This window comes from Chaetodon trifascialis, chromosome 24 (assembly GCF_039877785.1).
Source record: "Chaetodon trifascialis isolate fChaTrf1 chromosome 24, fChaTrf1.hap1, whole genome shotgun sequence".
Classification (NCBI taxonomy): domain Eukaryota; kingdom Metazoa; phylum Chordata; class Actinopteri; order Chaetodontiformes; family Chaetodontidae; genus Chaetodon; species Chaetodon trifascialis.
Window position 1 is genome coordinate 13,898,102 of NC_092079.1, and position 22,565 is coordinate 13,920,666.

At 47.4% G+C, this 22,565-nt stretch overlaps 3 protein-coding genes across 5 annotated transcripts; 1 reads left to right on the forward strand and 2 right to left on the reverse strand.

The window, feature by feature from the left end:
* Positions 1-1,846: 1,846 nt before the first annotated feature.
* On the reverse strand, positions 1,847-8,116 carry LOC139351960 (solute carrier family 22 member 13). Its single transcript, XM_070993884.1, has 10 exons — positions 7,883-8,116; positions 7,107-7,204; positions 6,862-7,016; positions 4,891-5,059; positions 4,695-4,797; positions 4,227-4,369; positions 3,442-3,653; positions 2,952-3,060; positions 2,588-2,839; positions 1,847-1,955 (listed from the first exon to the last, which is right to left on the reverse strand). The coding sequence occupies exons 1-10, from the start codon at positions 8,114-8,116 to the stop codon at positions 1,847-1,849; spliced, it is 1,584 nt and encodes a 527-aa protein (XP_070849985.1).
* Positions 7,994-22,414, forward strand: lipt1 (lipoyltransferase 1). Of its 2 annotated transcripts, XM_070957700.1 has the most exons (6): positions 7,994-8,128; positions 10,092-10,177; positions 16,125-16,628; positions 19,811-20,387; positions 20,495-20,716; positions 21,260-22,414. In XM_070957700.1, the coding sequence occupies exons 4-6, from the start codon at positions 19,853-19,855 to the stop codon at positions 21,670-21,672; spliced, it is 1,170 nt and encodes a 389-aa protein (XP_070813801.1). In that variant the 5' UTR covers positions 7,994-8,128; positions 10,092-10,177; positions 16,125-16,628; positions 19,811-19,852; the 3' UTR covers positions 21,673-22,414. The 2 variants fall into 2 exon arrangements, with proteins under 2 accessions (XP_070813801.1, XP_070813802.1); XM_070957701.1 differs by lacking the exons at positions 7,994-8,128; positions 10,092-10,177; positions 16,125-16,628 and adding an exon at positions 19,143-19,201.
* LOC139327755 (required for drug-induced death protein 1) lies at positions 9,361-11,064 on the reverse strand. Of its 2 annotated transcripts, XM_070957704.1 has the most exons (3): positions 11,014-11,064; positions 10,570-10,843; positions 9,361-9,636 (listed from the first exon to the last, which is right to left on the reverse strand). In XM_070957704.1, the coding sequence occupies exons 2-3, from the start codon at positions 10,774-10,776 to the stop codon at positions 9,496-9,498; spliced, it is 348 nt and encodes a 115-aa protein (XP_070813805.1). In that variant the 5' UTR covers positions 10,777-10,843; positions 11,014-11,064; the 3' UTR covers positions 9,361-9,495. The 2 variants fall into 2 exon arrangements, with proteins under 2 accessions (XP_070813805.1, XP_070813804.1); XM_070957703.1 differs by lacking the exon at positions 11,014-11,064 and having other exon boundaries at positions 10,570-10,960.
* Positions 22,415-22,565: the final 151 nt, after the last annotated feature.

Consider the following 22,565-nt stretch of genomic DNA (forward strand, 5'->3'; position numbering starts at 1 on the left):
GATAGCAGGTTCTTCGGGGAGCAGGAGGGGTCAGGCAAACAATTGTTTGACTTTTTGGGGAACACTTCAGAGCTGCAGCGATTTGTCGAATGATCAATTGATGGAAAGATGATTAATCAGCAACTGTTTCAAGAAACAGTCGTTTAAATCATTCTTCAGGCAAAGACGCCAAAAGTTGGATCTCAGATGTGAGAATCTGACGCTGAAGTTACATACATACATAATAAAGCACAAAGTACTTTTTAAAAAGTTTCAGTCGGGCACAAAAAAGAAAAAAAGAGTCTTTTCCACTTTAATATTTCAGCTTTTCTTTTCATCTCCACACCCACCGACATCCCAGCACTTTGTTTCCACGGTGATTTTTGTTCCTCCCTCATGTAGCTGGTCGTTGTGCAGGTGATGGTCACATGATCAAAACACTTCACGTCCTGTTTTTACTCTTCACTCAAACACCTTTCAGTCGTCTCGGACGTCGTTTCTGCTTTGAAAAGGGAACTTAAATAGAATTTTAGAAGCAGTATGACACTTTCAGGTAGAGATTTAGGTTTTCGTGGCGTTTCCGTATCAAACAGTGTTTCAAGCTTCACCTGTGGGATCTGTTACTGCCTCCACCTTCACAGACTCCTCATAGTTTATATATGATGGTGATGAGGGTTTTTTAAGGTGACAGCAGGTGTTCCTGTCACCTGGTTTTAGAGATTGTACGAAGATCATGAATAAAAGTCATTTATAACAGCTTTGCTGATATTACTGCTTATTTTTCCCATTTTGTGTAAGAAAGTCCAAACATCTGGACAAGATTTAAAGATACGGAACGATATTTCAAATATCTGTAAAATGATTCCAAACCCAAACGTTGTCTGGTCCAGTTCTAAACTTTCAGTACTCATGAAGTGTCTTCAGGTGTGTCGCTGCAATGTGACAAACATAAAATCTGTGAAATGTCCATAAGGCATCAAAAACAATGAAGGTTTTGTGTTTTCTGATTAAAAGATAGATTTTAAAGGCTGCAGTTCCTCTTTTCGTCCTGCATGTGGTGCTGTACCTTTAAGAATGTATATGAAAAAGCAGATGTTCACTATTAGAAATGCATCTTTATTCATTCAACTCGTTTTATTTTTCATTCAAATGTACAGAGAAAACCTGCCTGAAGAAGCTTCAAACGTGTTTAATTACCAGTACTCCAAAGTAACATAGTACATGTACACAAGTCCTATACAGTTTTGAGGTACTTGTACTTTACTTGATTGTTACATTTCCATCTGCAGCAGCTTTGAGGTGGTTCAGCTGAGAGTAAAGCTGTCAGCAGCGTGGCTCTGTGGGTGAAAGCCCGTCGGTCCACCGCTTCGTTCAGACTGAGACACCTCGAAGCTGCTGGACGGACTGTGACGAAACGTTCACACGTTAGCACAAATGTTAGCATGCTAACACTCAGCTGAGATGGTGAACGCTGCTGTTAGCTTTTAGCTTGGCCTCGCTGAGGTGCTAGCATGTCTGTAAACTCTTGTTTTACTTCAGCGTGTTTCCATTGTGGTATTACTCAGTAAAGTACATGAATACTTCTTGAACTCTGATCAATGATGTCCAGTTTATTTTCACAGTGAAGAAAAATGAACAAAGTGACGACAAAAACAACAACATGAGAAAAAAACACAAACGTCCGGTCCAGCCTTGGAAAGCTGACACCTCACACCACCTCCTGCAGCAGGTGCGCTCTCCTCCTCTCGCTCCTCCTCCTCTTCCTCTCAGCTCTGGTGGCTCTCTCACTTCTTTGGTCATTAAATTAAAATCAGAACTAAACAGAAACAAAAGTGAAAACTCTTCATGAGCGTTCAGACAAACTGACTCAGACCGAGTGCGTTGGCATCAGCGCTGTGTGTGTGTTCGGTGTGTGTGTGTCCTCTTTCTCTGCAGGGAGGATCTCTGTTTTCCTGCTTTGGTTGCTCACCAGCTTCCTGAAAACACACACACACACACACACACACACACACACACACGGTAAATCAACACAAAGGTTCACTCTGCAGCTGTTAATGTGTGTGTGATGTTGATTCATTTTCTCTCTTGCAGAGATCTGTAGAAGTTGATCTTTAGTTGATGAAAATGAATGTGTGACTTTGTGCTGTTTAAAGATTAATTGGATTTTCAGGCTGCAACGTGACTGAAAACCTCTGGCAGAAGCAGCCTGAGCAGCAGCTCCACGTGCTGTGTGTTGTTGCGTAATGGTTTTGAATTTGTCGAGTCTGCGGTGGTTTTTGAAAGCCAGCATTTGGAGGAAAGCACTCTGAGCTTTACTGATCTTTACCCTGATAACGACGAAAAGAGCACTGTGGTAAAAAGCTGTCAATACCAGCAAGAGTTCTGACTGACTGAAAATGTTAATTCTGCAGGCAAACGCTCAGAGACAAGACTTAATTTACATAAATCTGAGCAGACTGTTTGAAAGTAACTCAGTGCTGTAAAAACATCTAAATTTGGGGATTTCCCATGTTAATATTTGAAGTAAGCACATTGTCATGAGACTAAAACCATCTACTCTCTGCCTTTAGTGTTAAAGACGCTGCAGCTGAGCTGAATGAAACCTCACCGTCTCCTCCAGAGGGCGCTCATGCTGGGTGGGTGGGGCTGAGGCTGCCTGTCACAGTCCTCCACCGTATCAGGAAGTGGGACACCGCTGGTCTCCGGCAGCAGCAGGCACAGCCCGCAGCTTAGGATTGGTCCACTGCTGTACACAACCATGGCAGCAAATGAGATCGCCCCGTTTGGGTTGGGAGGGACGAGGGAGTTGACCAGACAGCCGAGCCGGAAAGACAAGTTGACCATGGACACGCAACGCTGTCTGGATTATAGTGACGTGGTTAGCATCATACACGGCCAGGTAAACCGTGTGTGTGTGTGTGTGTGTGTGTGTGTGTGTGTGTGTGTGTGTGTGTGTGTGTGTTAGCGTGTACCTGACCACGGTGGGGAACAGCTCAATGCTGTACAGTATGGAGATGAAGATGGCTGCCAGGATGCACAGTTTCCCCAGCAGAGCCAGACTCATCACCAGCACCGGCTCACCTGCACGCACCATAAAGATTATCAAATGATTACTGATCAATAACATGCCTGCTAGGATCCTTCTTTGTTTCTCAGAGACAGTTTAGTCCAGACTTTCACAGGCAGACAGTGTATTCATGTACAAAAGTTAAGAATTATCCACCTTTGTGCTGACGATACGACTGTATGCCCCTAAAACCTTTTGACACATTGACACTTACCTTCAGCTCCGGAAACGACCTAAAAGCACGTATAAAGTGTCGTAATAATGTGTGAAATGATGTTTTGGGCCTAGTTTAAGTGTTACTAACTAACTAACTAACTAACTAACTATCTATCGACTCCAGTCCAACAAAGCTTTGTAATTTGCAGTATTGACGGCTGATCGCACAGATACTTCACCGTTGTATTTGGACAGCAGTAACGACAGGAAGCAGGCCGCTCCACTCAGGAACTGAGCGATCATGCTGAGAGGCCGGCGTCCCAGGCGGGCCAACGGGACGAGCAGGCAAGGAGCCTCTGATAGGCCGGAGAAGAACTGGGCGGAGTAGACGCCGACACCAAACGAGCCGATGTTCATGCAGATGCCGTAGTACGTCAGCGCTGATGCTGCACTGCATGATGGGAGGAGGATCATATCACTCTGTCAGGTAAATATAATTTGTAATTCAGGAAGTAAAACTTGCAGTAACGCTGGATGAGATGCTTCAATACTTCAACGGATTAATCCCAATTCAACACTGAAAACACAGTTTTCACAGTGACGCACTTCAGTAATTGTTTTAAAAAGTTATTTAATAGTACTTTTTAACTTTTTCATCACATGTAACTAAAATATTACAAGAATAATGATAATTTTCGAGGTTGTGTATATTATCTGAATAGGGTGATTATCTGGAAGAGCAAAAAAAAACAACTTTATTCTCCAAGTATTTTGACTTTATTGTGAAAACATACTTTAAATTAATATTTAAGTATTGTGACTTTACTCAGTAAATAATGCAAATTCACTCTTGTGAAAAGATGAGTTTTTCAATTGATTCTCAAAACATCACAGGTGAAATTGGGACATAAGATGTCAAAATATTCTGATTTCACTCTCCAGATAAAATATAAAGTGCTTTTTCTCTGTATTATGACAGTGGCCCTGATGCTCTGTCCTGGAGCTCTTAACATTAGCGTGGTACCTCAGGTAGCTCATGATGAACAGCCGCAGCAGGACGGTTGGGTGTCTGAGGTGGATGATGTCACTGGGGGCGTGGCCTCCAGGGGGCGGTTCCTTCTGCGCCTCGGTGGCTTTCTGCAAGTCAGACCAGGCTGACTCCAGCAGCTCCACAGAAACACACACACTGTTAACTCATTGGCGAACAGTGACAGTCAGCATAACTATTAGCGCGATAAGGACAAAGATGATGTAAGACAAAGGTAAGGACACACAGGTCAGAAGAAACTAGTGTGTGTGCTGATGGTGATGAAGGAAGGTGTTTCTTGGAGCTCTGTGGCTCAGAGGAAGAAGATGCCTCACCCTGTGATGCACACACACGACGTGTTAATGAGCATATTCTGTGTTGGTTTGAGTCTTTTTATGGGATTTGTTGACAATCAGAAAAGTCTAGAATATCACATCAACTGTAACTGAGTGTTTGTGTGTTTACCTGGTCAAGGCAGTGTTTATCTGCAGGGCTGTTGCTGCAGTAACGGTCCAGAGTATCCGTCCTCCTTTTTAACAGCAGCCACCGAGGAGACTCTGGGATTGAACTTCAGAGACAGAGAAAAACACCCTGAAGCTGATTAAAAGCTCATTTAAAAACACAAAGCAGGACAGGTAGACAGGTGTGTGTGTGCACCTACAAATAGAGCGGCAGACAGAGGAGATGAGGCAGAGCCAGCGACAGGTGAAGCTGTCTCCAGGTGGGGCTGAGCCAGGCCAGTGGAGCTCCACCCATCGTCCCCAGGCTGAAGCAGAAAGGCAGGAAGGCCGGCGGCCAGAGGCGAGCAGCAGGGAGGGTCCACTCCACTGCTGCAACACAAGCACAAGAACACACACAGGTGAGTACTCGCCGGTCTACCTGCACACATCATGAGCACAACAACAAGATGCACCTGCACATTCCACGTATATTACAAACTGAAAACTTGATCAGTGCAGGCATTGACTGCAGACTTTTTACGTAAATGACAGTTTTCATGTCATATTTTTAAAGTCTTATTCTGAAGTCGAACCATGAAGAGCTTTCAGCTGATGATCGAGTTAGCCGAGGATATGATTGATGACGGCCAATCATTGTTAAGAATTTAACCTCAGTCATGTTTTATGCTCTCAGCGAGCTGTCAGGAGTTAACCGAAGCACATGTGACAGTTTCATGACCTTGGCTGTTGTTCAGCCAGGGAATGCCATCGCTTATACTTGTCCAGTTGGGTAATTTCCCTGTTGACCAGCACCTTTACCTCCTCTGGTGAATCATTCAGTTGTATGAACACCTTGCAGTTTGTTGTTTGTGTTGATTGGCTCCTGTAATGTTTCCTCAGACGTGCCTGTCTGGCAGGTGCCTGCGGTTGCCTTGCGGGGTTGACATGCCTCAGTATCATTGCTGTCCATGGACGCACCTATGCTGTCAAAGGTTTTGTTTGTGCAGTCCCTAGATTTGTCCTGTCAAGTCCACGATCAGTTTCTGTTTGTTCTCTGGCTGAGTTTGGCCAATTCCATGACTTGTTGGTGACGTTGACTAATAGGAGCGCAGAGCACTCTTCAACTGTAAACATGGTGAAATGAAAGAGCAGGATGTTGTTGGTGGAACAGAAGGCTTTTCCAAACCCAACACAGCCACACACCACTTCAGACGCCATGTTGAGTCACTCCCCAACACCTCCTACCAAATTACATCACCTGGTCATGAAAGGTGGAAAGCTATGATTGGTCAAGAAGCCAACGTGCAGTCTGTCAGGTTTTATGGCTCCACAGTTGTATAATCTGACACCGTGTGTAGTCTGAACCCAACGTAACAGTCACTGATTGCGAGACCACCAAAACTCTGACGACTGCTGGACAAAATACCGTGAAATTTACTGAAGACTATCGGTCCTAATCCGAAGCAGACCTGTGGAAGTACTAATCTAAACAAACCTGAGGATAACCTGAGCCAGGGTGCAGTGGACCTGAAAGTTCAGCTGCACAAAGTACGGCATTAACCGGTTATGAAAAGGGCAGCAGTTCATGTCATGTTTCATGTACTTCAGAAACACATTTTTCTCCTGTGATCATGACGATGACGCACCACGTAATTAGGGTTTTACACAGAGTCCACTCGGATCCACTCAAGTATGAAGGCACACAGACCTGAAACCTGCAGCAAAACTGCAAAACCCGTCCAGACCTGACTCAGTATGCAGTCACTTAAAATCCATATCTTTGATACTCGCAAACAAGTGGACCGGTGAAGACCCCTCTTGGTCACATTCCTGCTTCCCAGAAGACCTTAGATATTTGAATGACCTCCTGACCTTTCCTCTCCCCCACTCTCAGGACAAACTCTGTGCTGTCCTCTCCTGATAGACTGTGGACTGTAATGAACCCGCTGTTCCCACAGATTCTTTCAGTCTTGTCAAAAATGTCTCCTCCACCCAGAGCTCAGCAGTGGTCAGAGGTCAGAAACCTGCTGGAAGCTGCCGTGCTTCATTAGCACTCAGCCTGGCTGGTTGACTTTATCTGGGACACGTGCTCTTTATCAGCCATGTGTGTGAGCGTGTCCCACCATGGTCCAATAAAGCTCACCTGACAACCAGTCAACCACAACTCACTAAAGACGTCTGTGTGCTGTTACCCAGACTGAAGGAGCAGATGTTGATGCAGCAGCAGCAGACGCCCGTCAGGCAGCGAACAGCGAGGAAGAGGAACGGTTGAGGAAGGACGGCGGGCACGAGGCCACTCACAGCGTGCACGCACAAACACACCAGCAGCACAGGACGCTTCCCATACCTGCACAGTCAGACAGAGTACGGTACCACAGAGCACATTGAAGCAGATAGTCACAGAACATTGTGGATTATATGAGTGTTCGTGTTTTACCGGTCAGATAATGCTCCTCCAACCAGAGATCCCAGCAGCATCCCGACCATGAAGAAAGACTGACCGTAGGACAACCAGTCTGTCCAACCACACACTGACTGACACACACACACACACAAAGACAAACACACAAAAATAAATTACTAAAGACAAACTGCTACCCCAAAACCCTGTGGACTAGACCCAGTGACCTCTGAGTTCTCAGGAAGTGCAGACGAAACAGCTGCCAGCTTCATTTCATGCCAAGGAGTCAGTGCGTCTGCGTTGGAATAATACTATCTAAATTGATTCAACAAAACAGATTTGAACACAAGGAAAATCACATGCAAATAAACCAATTACGCCTCGCTTCAAAGGCGAAAATTAGTTTTTAGTATTGAAGTCCTTTGTTAACCTTCAACCACTGAGTGCAGCGACCGAACATCCAAACCTATCAAGCTGCGTCTTTCAGATATTGATAAATCTGTGGATTATTTTCTTGATTAATTGTTATGAAGTGTCAGAAAATATGCGTAGCTTCAAAAGTGTATTTTTCTCTCTTCGCTGAGCTAGGCTACCTGTTCCCCCTGCTTCCAGTCAGAAACATCTTCTGGTTGTACATTAACACTGTGTTAATCTGTACAGCTAACTGTTGTGTAATGTGTTTTTAACGTCACTGTTTGAAAATATCTCACAAATACACTCTGATAAACTGAATTTAAAATGTAGACACTAAAATAAAGGTTCAAATATTACAGAGAATATGGCAGCAAACTATTTAAGTGAGCTTCACTCACATCTGGGTTCCCGCTCTCCATCAACCAATCGGCTTCACCCTCCGCGTGCCATGATTGGTTGCTCTCCGCGTGCGCTGGCAGACTACTCTCCGAAGCGCCGACGCTCGTGCTGTTGCCGTGGTGACAAGTGGCCGCAACGATGGCGGCCGTAAAAATGTCGACAAAGAAGAGGAAAGGGCTCAAGAAGAAGACGAGGGAGAGGCGCCAGTAGACGGACAGCTGCAGCGGAGACATTACCCCCGTCAGGTCTGCACAGCTCTGCTATTTCTTTAACTTTCTGTGGGAAAGTAAAAGTTGGTTTTCAGACGAAGTTTCAGGGGCTCTCCATGTTGTTGCCGTGTTTGTGAGAAGCCTCGGTGCGGTGGGGTCTGCCTGAGTCTCTGGCTGAACAGCTGCAGCTGTCACCAGGATGGCTGTTAACCTGCCAGACAGACAAACGAGGGGGCGAGGGTCCAAATTTATAGTGAACTTTCATCTGGAAGTTTCCCCCCGCCTTCCTTCCCTTTTAAGGACGGGAAGGAGTGGAGTGTTTACGGCGCAGCGATCCAGCGCCATCCTGTGGCCGCGCCGTGTAATGCAGGTCGATGCCTGTCGTTCACTTCCACACAGAGGAGGGAGGAGGAAAAGGAAGGAGGAGGTAGATAAGGAAGAAGAGAGTATAGAAGGAAAGGAAAAGGCATAAAAAGAAGGGAATGAGAGGAAGCAAGAAGAGGAAAAGAGGACACACAGAAGGAAAGAAGAAGGCATGGAAGCCAGGGGTGAAGTAAGAAAGGAAAGGTGGAGGCAGAAAAGTCAAGATGGAGGAATGGAAGGAGGCAGAGAAGGAAATAAGGATGGAGAAGAGGACATGTAGTATGAGGAAAGGAGGTAGAGAAGGAGATAAGGATGGAGAAGAGGACATATAGCATGAGGAAAGGAGGGAGAGAAGGAAAGTGGCTGTAAGGAAGGAAACGAAGAAGTAAGAAAGATAAGATGGAGGAGGAAAGAAAGAAGAGCGTTGAAGGTAGAAAAGACGAGAAGATGATGGAAGGAAGGGGGAAATGACGGGAGAGGAAAGGAAAGAGACAAGGCGTGGAGGATTTACACAGTCCAATCAGGTTATAGGTCAAAGGTGAATTTATTTGATAAAATCCAGAACAGGTTTTAATATTAGAGCTTTATAAAAAACACGTTTTCAGAATCAGCGACGTGATTCTGACGTAGAATCATTGAGAGCAGAGGAGCTTCGGTTGATCGCACACATTACGTGTGATGTATTAAAAACATAAAACAAGTGATGTACACACATGACAAGAAAGCATGATACAAACAGTTCGCACAAAGGTAGACTCATCTCCACCAGCGGAAACGTTGGTTTCTTCACAGATTACTGAAGCGATCTTTAGTTATTCTTGGACATTTGTTGCAGGTGAACGTGTATTTTTCTAATTCTGTGAAGCTTTCATGTTTTTCTCCTGATATTTACACCATCCATTAAAAACACGTTCCTTCATTGTTATAAATAAAAGTAAAGCAGTGCTTCTGGCCGTCGTCACGTCATGGATGAGGCGTCAGGTCAGGGGGGGATTCAGGCAATAAGGGTCTGTGCTCGGGGCCTGGCTGACCGTGTCCCATCATGCTTTGCTGTTGTTGTATCGGTGAACCTCTGTCATCACTGTGGACACGGCTGAGGCGGGTGTGCTGTACGCGGCGGCCATGCTCTGCAAACCAGCCATCAGACAGCGCCAGCTGAAACGCAGCGCCTTCCCCACGTTCTGCCACACAGAAAGAAGGGAGGAAAAATAAAAAACACGTGACGTTTACCGTCATGTTAGCCATGCCAGCGCGGCCTCAGCCTCACTTCCTGTACGTTAGCATTTAGCTGTGGCTAGCTACAGCCTCACAGAGCTGTTAGCATGAATGTTATGTTAGCACGAGCGTTTCTGTTCGTTAAACAAACAAGAATCAACATGTTAATTAGCTTTAGCGTTAGCTTTGGATGCACCTTTACAACAGGTGACTGCACGCAGACCTGCTCGTGGTCAACGTGCAGAGATACGTGAAGTATTAAAACACAGCCGTGTCATGTCGTAGCACCTCGAATTCTACCTGAAAACTACAGAAAAACTACAGAAAACTTTAAAATACTTCACTGCAGTGAAGTCAGTGTCTGGTCCTGTCTGTCCTCTGCTAACAAACGTCTTCTTTGCTCTTTTCTTTATCGTGTCAGGCTGAAAGCGTGTGTCGGGGTCAAAGGTCAGACTCACTCTTTGTCAGTGTGTAACAGCAGGCTGTGACCTCACCTGGAGCGTGCAGGTAAGACGGCTTTATTGAACCAAACTCATATTTTATCCTCCGCTCAGGGTTTTTTGAACTCTTTCTTCAGCTGAACTACACGTAAACGGAAGCTGAGCTTAATATTTTGCTGCTGTTGTTTTTGTACCAGCTGTGCTGATGATTATTAGACATTTATGTTTCAGATATTTCTTTGGAAATGACTTTCAGTTCTACCTTTTTCCTACTTCGATAGCTTTTTAAACGTGTCTTGTTTCATGCTGCGGTGTCGTGTTATTCCACATGAACTTTGTTTTCCCGTTTGGTTTATTTGTGTGTTTGTTGACGAGTCATGTGATCAGCTGTTAACTGACACTGTTGCAGAAACATTATCACAACAGCACCTCTCCAGGTCAAAGGTCATCACTTCTTACCTTCCTGTACTTCTTGTAGCGCTGCTTCTTCTTCCTCTTCTTCTCCTCCTTCCTCCTCCTCCTCTCCTCTGGAGCCTCCTCCTCCACCTCCTCGATCAGAGGCTCGTATCTGTCCGGCAGGACGGAGAAATAAACTTCTTTGGAGGTTTTCTGTTGCTTCTTCTCCCTCGAAGGAGCCGCGTCCTCCTCCTTTTCCTGCGCTCCCATCCCTCGTTGCTCCTCGTCCGTCGGACTGAGTTCTGTCTTTTTCTCCTCTGTTTTCAGACGAGAGGACCTTTGGAGCGAGGAGGAGTCAGACTTTATTAGTAGCCTGAAGCTCGTTTCAGATTCAGGAAGCGCTGTGAGCTTTGACATGAAACACACTCAAAGCAGGATTAGAAGAAGAATGTGGAGCTTTGTTGCTGCCTGGCTGAAGTTAACTCCAGTTTTCAGGGTTTTACTCACCTCAGCAGCAGAACTTTGAGCAGCAGTTGGAGTTTTTTCCTCCTGTTTGTTTTACAGAGTAAACACTGAAGCTGAGTCAACACCAAAAACTAGAAGAACATGTCAGGAAGCCAGTTTTCAAGACTGTAATCTAATGCATTTTATTTGACCGAATCAAGTCCTCCTCATCAGGTGAAGAGGACGGGAACGAGCCTCGTGTGGTGACGTGAACGACCTCCACAGTCTGAACCTGTGATTGAAGTCACACCTTCAGCCTCGGCTCTCTCGGTCCGATGGTGCTTTTGGTTGGATGGTTTGATAATCACGTGTTCGGCTACTGATCACATGCGCTCGGACGCTCAGGCGTCCACATACTTTTGGCCATGCAGAGTTGATGTGAATGTGAAGAGCTGCAGTCAGACAGACGTCTTTCGGGCTGTAATATCGAAGCTCCGTTCAGCGTTTGGACCCAGAGGGAGGGACAAAGACGCGGCGGCAGGGAGGATTAAGGAGGAAAAACAATATGTGAACATACCTGAGCTGCAGACTGAAGGCCCTGAGCTGCTCTCTGACCACAGTCTGAGAAAACACACCAGAAACGAAGCTTCGCCTCGACAAGCGTCAGCTGCTTCCTGTGGAAACGCCGCCGTGTCTGAGAATATGCTGCAGGACTGCTGGGAAACATCGGCGGCTGTGATTGGACCTTCTGTCACAGGTGCAGCAAAGAAACACCACAGTCGACTGGGTGGAGGCACGGGTGATTTGTGGAGGAGTTTTCCTTTAATTTTCATCTCAAGATATTTTCATCAGAACAGCAACATGACGCCTGACATCATGAAGGCAGCGTGGAAATAAATACAGGCGACGAGAAGAAGCAGTCAAGCACTGAGCGAGCGAGCTGTCGAGGATTCAGCCAGTTTGTGCTGTTTGAGCCTTAATCACAAAATCTATCTGTGTGTGTGTGTGTGCGTGTGTGTGTGTGTGTGTGTGTGTGTGTGTGTGCGTGTGTGCGGTTAAGTAGTGTGGCTCCAGCAGGTGACAGTCCAGTCGTTCACGATGCATCATGAGCTCTCTGACGACCTTTGACCTTGGAGAAACACAGAGATGAACACTTTTTAATGACACAAACAGGCCATCGTGAGGTTGATCAGGTTCTTGATCGATGACCAATGACTCATCAACGACTCATTGATGACTCATGAATGACTCATGAATGACTCATCGATGACTCATCGATGACTCATCGATGACTCATCGATGACTGAACACTCTGCTCTGGAACAGAAGCTGCTGATGGTTTGAAAGAATGAGATCAATAGTTGAAACTGGCCAAAAGTATGTGGACACCCACATGTCAGACCAAGACCACGATCACTGATCTGCCCCTTTGACAGCCTCCACTCCTGGGGACTTGCTGGTCTTGGTCTGGAGTTGGACCTGAGACTTGAGTTTTGAATTTACTTGGGACGTCTTGGTCTTGGCTTGTGATTTGCCTCCGGACTTGTTTGTCTTAACGTGGGACCTTTTGGTCCTAACCTGGGTCTTGTTAGTTCTGGGTTGGACCTGTCTTGTTGGACCTGTCTTGTTGGACGTGTCTCTGGACGTGTGGTTTTTACTGGCTCCTTGACTCTCATACTGACACCAGGGTCATCGATCTGATGTGAACGAATGTGGCAGAACCAGGAAGTGAACAAAGAGACAAAGCTGGTCGAAATCATTGATCAGACGAATCCAAACACACTGATGGGAAATTTCAACTGACTCACTGGGGTCTGACCACACACACACACACACACACACACACACACACACACACACACACACACACACACACACACACACACACACGCCGGCTAGTTGAAATGTTAAGTCACAGTCTGCGCAGAAGCCTGACGCCTCTGACAGGAAGTGTGTGTTGTGTGGGTGTGTTTCGGAGTGTGTGTTCGGTGTTTCAGTGTGTGTGGACCGATAACAGGAATTTGGTTTCAGTGGTTTTTATTCATTCAGCCTTTAGTTTCGCTTGTGTTCGCAGAGACTGAAGCGACTGACCTGAAACTCTGAACCGCCCGATGACTGGAAGCCAAAGCGTGTCAGCGCTGCTCGTCAGACGCTCACGAGAGGCTCTGAAAGGACTCCGAGTGTCGTATTCTGCACTGCAGTACTTCTGCACTGCAGTACTTCTACTCTGTAGTTCTTCTACTTTTACTTACTGAAGTTGCAGGTGTGAAAATCGTTTGTCTGTTTGTCTTCAGTCACATTTTTCCTCCTTTAAACCTTTCATTCGCAGTATTTTTGAAGTATTCCTCATTTCTTGTCACAGCCACATGTTTTATTTTATTTCGACTCTAATTGGCCCAAACAGACTCTTTAATCTAGATTAGATGACAGTTTGTCGAGTGAAGATTATAACGATCCTTCGCCATTGCCCCTGGTTGAAGTGAAGTGCATTCTGGGATTTTTTCCAGTTTCTTACGTTTGCGTCGGGCAGAGTGACGGTCAGTCCAGCCGGGGTCCTCGCGCTCAGACTCAGCTTCTTCTTCCACATATAGTAAAACTCCACACACTGAGGGACGGACTTAGTCTGGACCTGGACACACACAAAGAGCCGTGAACGCATCGCGCGGCGGCGGCCGGCCGGAGCTCACGTTGAGCGGCGGCGGAGACTCACAGCTTTCTGCATCCTGGTGAAGTCTTTGCCGTGAAGCTGCAGAGACTTCAGCAGCAGCGTCCTCTCTGCGGCGCTCCAGCCGACGCCTGAAACACACGTGTCACTCACATGAATCTGTGCTTTACGTTTGCTCAACTATTCAGTTTTAGAAGCTTTGTGTTTCCTCGTCACGTAGGTGACATGAAGGTGAATCACGTGACGTGTCAAATGTAGAACAGTGTTTCCCTCTGAGATGAAGCCAAGAAGAAGAATGAAGTAGGAAATGAAAATACTTATTGGTGCAGTACTTGAGTAGATGCACTCAGTTACTGCACCGCCGTCTGAAACGCAGGTGTGGCTGCTGTTCGTACTTTGACTCAGTCGAGCTGTGCGGTCGTTGTTGGAGGTTTCAGGAGTTGACAGCAGCTTCTCCACCGTCAGCTGCAACACAAAAACAAAAGCTGCAGCCATTTTTGATTTGGGAAACTCCAGCAAACAAGAAGCTTGAACGCATCGTATCGTGTCAGCTGTGGCGAACGCTGTCCGAAGCTAACGGACTTCATTTGCTGGTGATGTGCTTCTCCGCTAGCGTAGGTCGGACTTCAGTCCTCTCGCGGTTAAAGGAGCAGTTCAGCATTTTGGGAAACACTGACGCTGCACAGACGTGCTGATTCGCTGACGCTCACCTCGCTCTCAGAAAGGAAGCGGACGCGTCTATTTCCCAGAACGTTGAGCTGCTCCTTTAAATCCGAAGCTGTCAGTCAAGGTGGACGTTACGCTTTGAAGCTGGTTAGTTTCAGGTAATGATGAAGATCTGAATGTGCATCATCATCACACCGGTGCGCTCAGAGATTTTAAGACATCCAAAGTTTGTCAGCAGCTCACAGTTTGGAGCAGCAGACCAAACAGCCAATGAGATCTTACCAGGAAGTCCCCTCTGCACTGTGATAGGACATGGAGGGCAGACTCTGGGCTGGCCACGCCCCCTGGCACCACGCTGGAGCGAGCCATCATCAACAGAGCTTCAACTGGACGAACAGTGTGTCAATCAAAAAATGGTCCAATGGGAATGGTGGCTGTAAGGATGAGGACGGTGGTGTGGGTGGATACCTCTCTGTTTATTGACAGGACGCTCCAGCTCCTCCCACGGAGTCCACAGCAGCAGTGCATTCTGGGAGTTGGAGTGTGCATTTTTTTGGCCCAGCAGAGGCGGGATTTCAGCCTGGAAGCCCCGCCCTACATTGATGCGCCTGTGATTGACAGCTCAGCGTGAGCAGGTGATCAAACCGTGACGTCACCGCACAAAATGAGTATGATTGGCTGAGGTCAGTTTTACGTACGGCTTATTGGTTCCTGTTGTTCGTGTGCCAGGAGGAGGGGAGGCTGTCTCCATGGCAACGAGATCATTTAATCCATCTGCCAATCAGAGACACAAAGTTTCACTGTGTCCTGGTTGTGAGCCAATCAGCAGAGGGAGGAGAAAGCCTCATGTTGCTCAGTGTGTGGATCCGGTTTTTATTCTGACAGTCGTTTACTTACTGTGAAGCTGGACAGTCTGCGCTCTCTGCTGCCTCCTGCTGGTCAGGGAGCAGTACAGCCCTGGCCCCGCCCTGAAGGGACACAGCATGGGCGGGGGCGTGTAGTGGACGCCGCCACCCCCAGCGACCGCTCCATCACCCCCGCCGCTAACGGCCGCGTCCTCGTCCCGTAGGCGCAGCAGGCTGCGGTAGAGCGCCGTGTGTCTGCTGGCTGGACCGAGCTGACCGCACCTCCTCTGCACGCTCCTGCACGCCTTGGCCGAGCCTCTGGATTGGACGGGCGCGTTGACGGGCATCAGCAGGGAGACGGAGGCTGGGACCGGTGGGGAGGAGTCTTCACCCTGAAGACAGAAGACCGGGACACTCATGAGGTCATGAGCCAACCGTGTGTGTGTGTGTGTGTGTGTGTGTGTGTGTGTGTGTGTGTGTGTGTGTGTGTGTGTGTGTGTGTGTGTGTGTGTGTGCGTGTGTGTATGTGTGTGCGTGGACCTTGTTCAACCATGGAGCTGATCTGAAGCCGCTGTGGGAGCGCATGTGTCCGTTTAAGGCCGGCAGACTATTGAAGTCACGATTACACAATGTACACAGTAACCTGTAACACACACACACACACACACACACACACACACACACACACACACACACACACACAGTGGAGTAGATCACATTAGAAGGCCCCTGCACGCCGACATCGTACGTCTGATCACCTGACGTGACCTTCAGGTTACCTGCAGTCTCGACCCTCAGCGCTGTTTTTCTGTTTCGGCCGTTTGATCTGAGAGTGAACAGAAAAGACTGAACTCAGTTTGGAAAATAAAACTGAAATATGGAACAATTATTATTCTTTTTGTGTATCAAACGCACCCATGTCCAGTCTGCCTGACCATGTCCTCCTCCTCCTCCTCCTCCTCCTCCTCCTCCTCCTCCTCCTCCTCCTCCACACTCAGCAGGCGGGGCGGCGCCGCTGACGTCCTCTCCTCTTCCTCGTGGAGAGAAGCGGCTCTCAAAGGTCCCGGCGGCGTCGAGGAGGTCCGCCTGGTCCTGGATCAGCCCCATTTGGCTCTGGAGGAGGCGTTGGTTGGTCTGGTGCAGGTGGTGCTGCCCGGGGTCAGAGGTCGTCAGGTAAGGGTCAAACTCCTGTCTGGATGTTTGTGTGTGGAAATCCAGTCTCTCTTCCCAGGGGTGCAGCGGAGGAGCAGGGCTGGAGATGGTGGGGGTTTGTGGGTAATGAGGACTCGGACCAGGTGTGTTGGGGCTGCAGAAGGGCTGGGGGCCATTGAAACTGTCATGGAAGAAGTGGGCGCCGGAGAAGCCTTCAGCAGGTGACGAGCCCAAGTCCACCGAGCTCCATCTCCCCAGGGCGACCTCTCCGGACATGGAGTCCAGAGGAGAGCACTGCAGCTGGGACAGAGCTGGTCCAGGAGGTCTCCAGGTGTCCTGAACTGGACCAGGTGTGTCCCCCTGTTCAAACCCACCACTGGTGAAGAGTGTGTGGGTGTTATAGGACAGTCTGTGTGCGCTCTCCAGTTCATCTCTGCGGGTCCCGTCAGTGCTGAACCGGCTCTCGGTCTGGACATGGAGGTTCAGGTGGGCTGTGGTCTGGGTCTGCTTCAGGTCAGACAGACAGGAGAGTCATGGTGTGATCGGACTCAGCGGCAAGTCTGGGTCTGCTTATTGAGTGGAGGGCAGGATCTTACCTGCTGGGAGTAACTGCAGAAAGGTGGTTCAGCTCTCGTCCAGTGTGGATGACCTGAACCTGGATCAGGATTTTGGTTGGAGAGGTGGCACTTGGGCGAGGAGAGGAGGTGAGGGGAGGTCACCTGGTGTTGGGGGACGGGGTGGGACGAGGTAACATAGTGATGAGGGAGGTGAGGGGGGGTTACCTGGTGATGAGGGAGGTGAGGGGAGGTTATCTGGTGATGAGGGAGGTGAGGGGAGGTTACCTGGTGATGAGGGAGGTGAGGGGAGGTTACCTGAGTCTCAGGTACAATGTGAGGGTGGGAGAGGTGAAGGGAGGTCACTTGTGGAGGAGGGAGATGATGAGGGGGAGTTACCTGATGCTCAGGCAGGTGAGGTGAGGACATTTGGGTCTGGGGGATGAGGTGATAGGAGGGGACCTGAGGATGAGGAAGAGCATAAATAAGTAAATAATTATTCAGTACACAGATAATTAAAAGAGCAAGTTCATTTAAAAGGTGTGTAAATAAGTCCGAACCTCGGTGTGAGGAGGGTTTCCATGGTTTCCAGGTGACAAGGGGGAGGAGAGGGGAGGAGGTGACTGGGAATGAGAGGAGTGGTGGATGATGGGAGGGAGAGAGGACCAGGAACACGGCCACAAGTCAGACATGATGTCACGGACGACAGGTGAGTCTGACCTGCAGGGCGACACAGAGGAGGTCCACTTAGAAACGCCGAGATCTGGTTTCGTTGGTTTCCAGCCCAGTCTTACTGGTTGTTACTGGCTTCCAGCGCTCGGTCAGGCAGCAGCTCTGTGACGGCGTGTGAACGTGTCATCGAAGACAGAGGCGATTCACACCGAGCGTCTCTTAAAGCGACACCGACGAGTTTAGAGTCACACGAACCAACACGAACGTTTTCTCTCATTCAGAAACAGTTTGTGAGTTCGTCAAAACTTCACTTAAAGTGAACAAAATGCTTTACAGTTTCCTCTTTACGCCGTCTGAGTCTCCATTTAAAGCTTTTATAATAACACATTATGTACAACGTGTCATTTTAAAGACTTACACTATGTGAAAAGTAAAAGTACACACAGTAAATAAGAAAAAACACAGTAACAGTACTGATCAAACATCTACATTTAGTTTGAAAATACAATGTGAACGAAGGAACATCTCACCTGAAACATCATCGACTCCGACCGACCGACTGACTCTGACTGTGTGTGTGTGTGTGTGTGTGTGTGTGTGTGTGTGTGTGTGTGTGTGTGTGTGTGTGTGTGTGTGTGTTGTCAGGATGTGGTCACATGTTCTTCCTCTCTCTGGTCGTCTCTCTGCTTCTTCCTCATGATGATGATCTCAGAGGCTGATTCGACTGCGGAGGCCAAATGGTCACGTCAAAAATGAAAATACAATGCGAGAAAAATAGAAACAAGTAGAATTAACTGAAAAACGAAATCACTAAATGAAGTTTTATTTTTTTAATTTTTTACTCCCATCATTGTTTAGTGACAAAGTGAAGATATTTTATCATCCGCTGATCACCCAAAACTCATGAAACAGATTATTTAACCTTTATTTTTCTTGCCTTCATGTCATCAGTTCCTGAAATGTATAAATTACTAAGATGTTGAGGTCTGTAAGATTTAGAAAATGAATGAGAACAACATGTTTCTCGAGTTTTTGTGAGATTATTCTACTCTGAACTTTTATTTATTTCTCTTTTCTTTTTTTCCACCCAGACGTGACAAAGCTCTGCTGCCAAAAACATGTTTTTATTTATTTAATTAATTGTTCAATCAAGCTCGTGTCCCTGCAGTCGGAACGCTCGTCAGGCAGATCGCAGCGCAGTACGGACGCTTTACGTTGTGGGACTGAGATCAGAGCCAAGAGTCAAGTAAGACACACTCAAACCGGAAGTGTGTCATCTTCAGAACAAAAGCAAACAATTCGGGTGTCAGTTTTTCCTGTTGTTCATCTGCGTGAGAAAATGTCCATATGTGACCGTAAAATAATGATTCAATGTATGAAATCAATTTGCATTTTGGTTTAGTTTTTTTTAATTAATAAAATGTATCCAAATATAAACACATGCAATAAAGACCTCCAATCAAAACTAATCATGTCAGGGAAATATCCGCGGTATGTGATAAGATTAGTGAATTAAAAACCTCCAAGACTTCCAGAGGTAGGACGGAGGACATGTCCTCAGTGGAAGCTGTAATAACTACAGATATAATTAGAACCTCTACGATTTGTTTTGGCGGGTGGCTTTTATTATGAAGGTTTAGAACGGAAGACTTTCCTCGTGATTTGATGCCGGTCCGCTCGTGCCTCCTTCAGTTCAGGTCAGAACGAGACCAACGGTTCTCAGCTGTATCTCAAAATGTACACGTCAGAGTGTTTGTTCACGGCTTTTTGTTAAAATCAACAAATTAAAGTGATAATTTGGTTTTCTGTCACAACAGCAGCACGTAACGCGACGCCAGAGCTAATGCTAAGCTAGCCTGCAGGGGTGTCACTGGAGTCAACGGATGTGAGGTAGCTGATGAAAAAGTTCTAAAAAACAAAAGGACCCCTCTGGAAATCATCATTACTTTCCTGTAATTACTTCCATGTTCAGGACCGTAACAGCTATCAGCAATTGGTTCGTCAAATGTCTTTATTTTCAGCCCACAAAACCAAAGATGTTCAACTTCGAGTTTATGGCTGAAATGAGACTAAAATCTGCTTTGATCAATTAAGGATTTCATCCCTGAATTAATTACATAATTGTCTCCTGGAAAGTCTCAGGAAATGAAGAGACGTCCCAGATATTGGTTTTGAGTTTGAGTGGACTTTTAAAGTCGTCACTCGTGGACGGCTCGTCTCCTCTTGCTGTTGTTAGACGTGCGTGGTTTGGATGCTGTCAGGGTTTCTTCTTCATCTGGACTGAACGGTTTGTTTTCACGTTATAGATGTGTCCAACATGTGGAAGTGAGGAATGCCTGTGAAACGCCATGATGTCACACATCAGGAGGACGTTGCCTCTGTTAAGAGGCTGCTCAGGTGTTTCCAGGTGTCAAAGCAGCTACCTGCCAGCTCAGAGCAGCTCCACCTCCAGCCTGATCACGGCCTCTGACGGCGGTAAGGCAGGGCTGGTCCTTCAGTCTCAATCCACCGATGTGTACCAGAATCTGGCTCTGGAGGACTGGATTGATGCCAGTGTGGACCTGCAGCAGCGCAGCGTCCTGCTGCTGTGGAGGAACCGGCCGGCCGTGGTCATCGGGCGCCATCAGAACCCCTGGACCGAGTGCAGCCTGTCGGCCATGAGTGGGGCGGGGATCCCTCTGGCCCGCAGGCGAAGTGGCGGCGGGACTGTCTTCCACGACCTCGGGAACCTCAACCTGACCTTCTTCACCTCGAAGAAGGCGTACGACCGGCAGAGGAACCTGAAGGTCATCACGGAGGCTCTGAGGCGGCTCCGGCCGGGGCTGGACGTCCAGGCCACCGACAGATTTGACATTTTACTCAACGGACAATTCAAGATCTCAGGTAGGGAGGGGCGGCGGACGGTGGGTTAAATTACATCTAGAAGACACAGCTGCAAATCCCAGAGAGCTGACAGGTGTTGTTGTTGTTGTTGTTGTTTATGTTTACAGGCAGTGCGTCCAGACTGAGCAGGAAGTCGTCCTACCATCACTGCACTCTGCTGCACTCTGCTGACCGCTCCGCCCTTGCCGCCGTGCTCCGCCCCTCTTGCCCCGGTATCCACAGTAACGCCACGCCCAGCGTCCCCTCACCTGTCGCCAACCTGCAGGACCACGCCCCCACGCTGCAGTGGGAGGAGCTGCTGGACGCACTGGTGCACCAGTACAATGCAGGTACCGCACTGGACTCGACTGGTCTCCAGTTAGAGGCACAGAGTGAGATGAAAATACTGAACCACTGTGATCAAATCTGTGGTGACTGAGGCCCTCTGCTGGCCGAACTGTGTAACCACAGCTAAACGCAACGAGACAATCGTCAGATAAAAGATTGATTTATGGCTCCGTTCAGAGAATTAAACAGACCAAAGCAACTGCAGCAGCTATCAGAGCTAATTCATGATCTTCATCGCTGATGTCAGTGTCCTCCTGCTGTCATTAGTCTGTATTTCCTCTAGTCATGAACACGCACACAAACAGCTGCCGACCTTCACTCTGTTGTATTTATACTGTGGTATTAATGGACCTCTGTCAGTGTTATTAAGTTATGGATTGATACTGAATGAACTGATGAAATAAGACGTTTAAAGAGCGTCTTGACAGCAGCTGAAGGTCTGACCTCCAGTGGTTGAACGTGTTGCGTTGCAGCAGCGATGTAGACGTGAACTCCGGTGCGTTGTGACATCACTGATCTGCTCTGTTTGTGATTTAAATGTTCAGAGTTCAGCTTCGACGCTGCATCGACCCTCGTTAACCCAGCTGATGAGTCAGCGTTTCCTGGACTCGGCCGGGCGGCGGCGGAGCTGCGGAGCTGGGACTGGATATTCGGTAAAACGCCCAAATTCAGCGTCCAGACCCTCCTGGAGCTGACGGACGATCAATCGTCAGCTCGCAGCGCCGCCCGGCTGCACATGGAGGTAAAGAATGGCGTGATCGAGAGCTGCGAGCTGGATGTCCTTGCGGATTGGCTTCCTCAGGGACTGAGCGGCGAGCTGAGCGGCGTGCTGGTTGGTGAGAGGTTTTGTCGGCATCGAGCGGCGGCGGCTGTTGTTGCGCTGCTGCGGTCGGAGAGCGGCGAGCTGCAGAACAGACTGCACAACCTGTGTGACGCCGTGATGTCAGTGATGGGCTGAAACCAACAGAACACGACGTGCTGCGCTGCCCCCCAGAGGCCGTGGGGTTCATTACAGCCACAACGTGAGGGGAGAGGTGATTAGTCGATCAGTCGACCGACAGAAAGAGAGTCAGCATCAGTTTTCATTATTGAAATGAGGATTTCCTGCTTTTTGCATTTCTGAACTGTTTGTGGAACAAAACGATGTTTGAAGACTGTTTTCTGATGTTTTATCAACCAAGAGATTAATGCAGAAAATAATCATTCGATTAACGGATGATGAAAATGATCATTTAACTGGAAACTTCAGTGAATTATCTGATCCAGTGTGTCTGAGCTCGGCTCAGATAACGCTGAACAAACCTGAAGGCCTCATCACAACCTGGCTGACAGGTGTTTCAGCTTCAGTAAAGTCAAATCGATCGTGCTGTTAAAAGTCTGTTTCCTGTCTGAACACTTCACATGTGCATCAGATGGAAGCTCAACATGAATAAAACCAATGTAAAATGAGCAATTAAAGGTGACAAACTGTTTTTAATTTCTCAATTATCTTAAAATGAAACCAACTTTATTTATCAATACAGAACAAATTCACAAAGCGTAAAGTTAAGAACATATCAGTACATGTACAGTTACACAAACGGATTAAAATTAGAGATTTTTAAATACATGAATATGACATTTGGCCATAATTACTCCAAAGGTGATCAGTTGGAGCTGGGGAAAAAGGATAAAATAAAAAATAAAGCCAATATACCTTCAAATTTACGTGAAAAAGTTTTTCAATTAATATTTTGTTCTACAGAACTGACCTTTCTGAATAAAGGCATCGCGGCCTCATTGAAGCTGTGACAAGTAAACTATATATTATTTATTTTCATCGATCTGTCTGAACGTATGGATCGTTCTCAG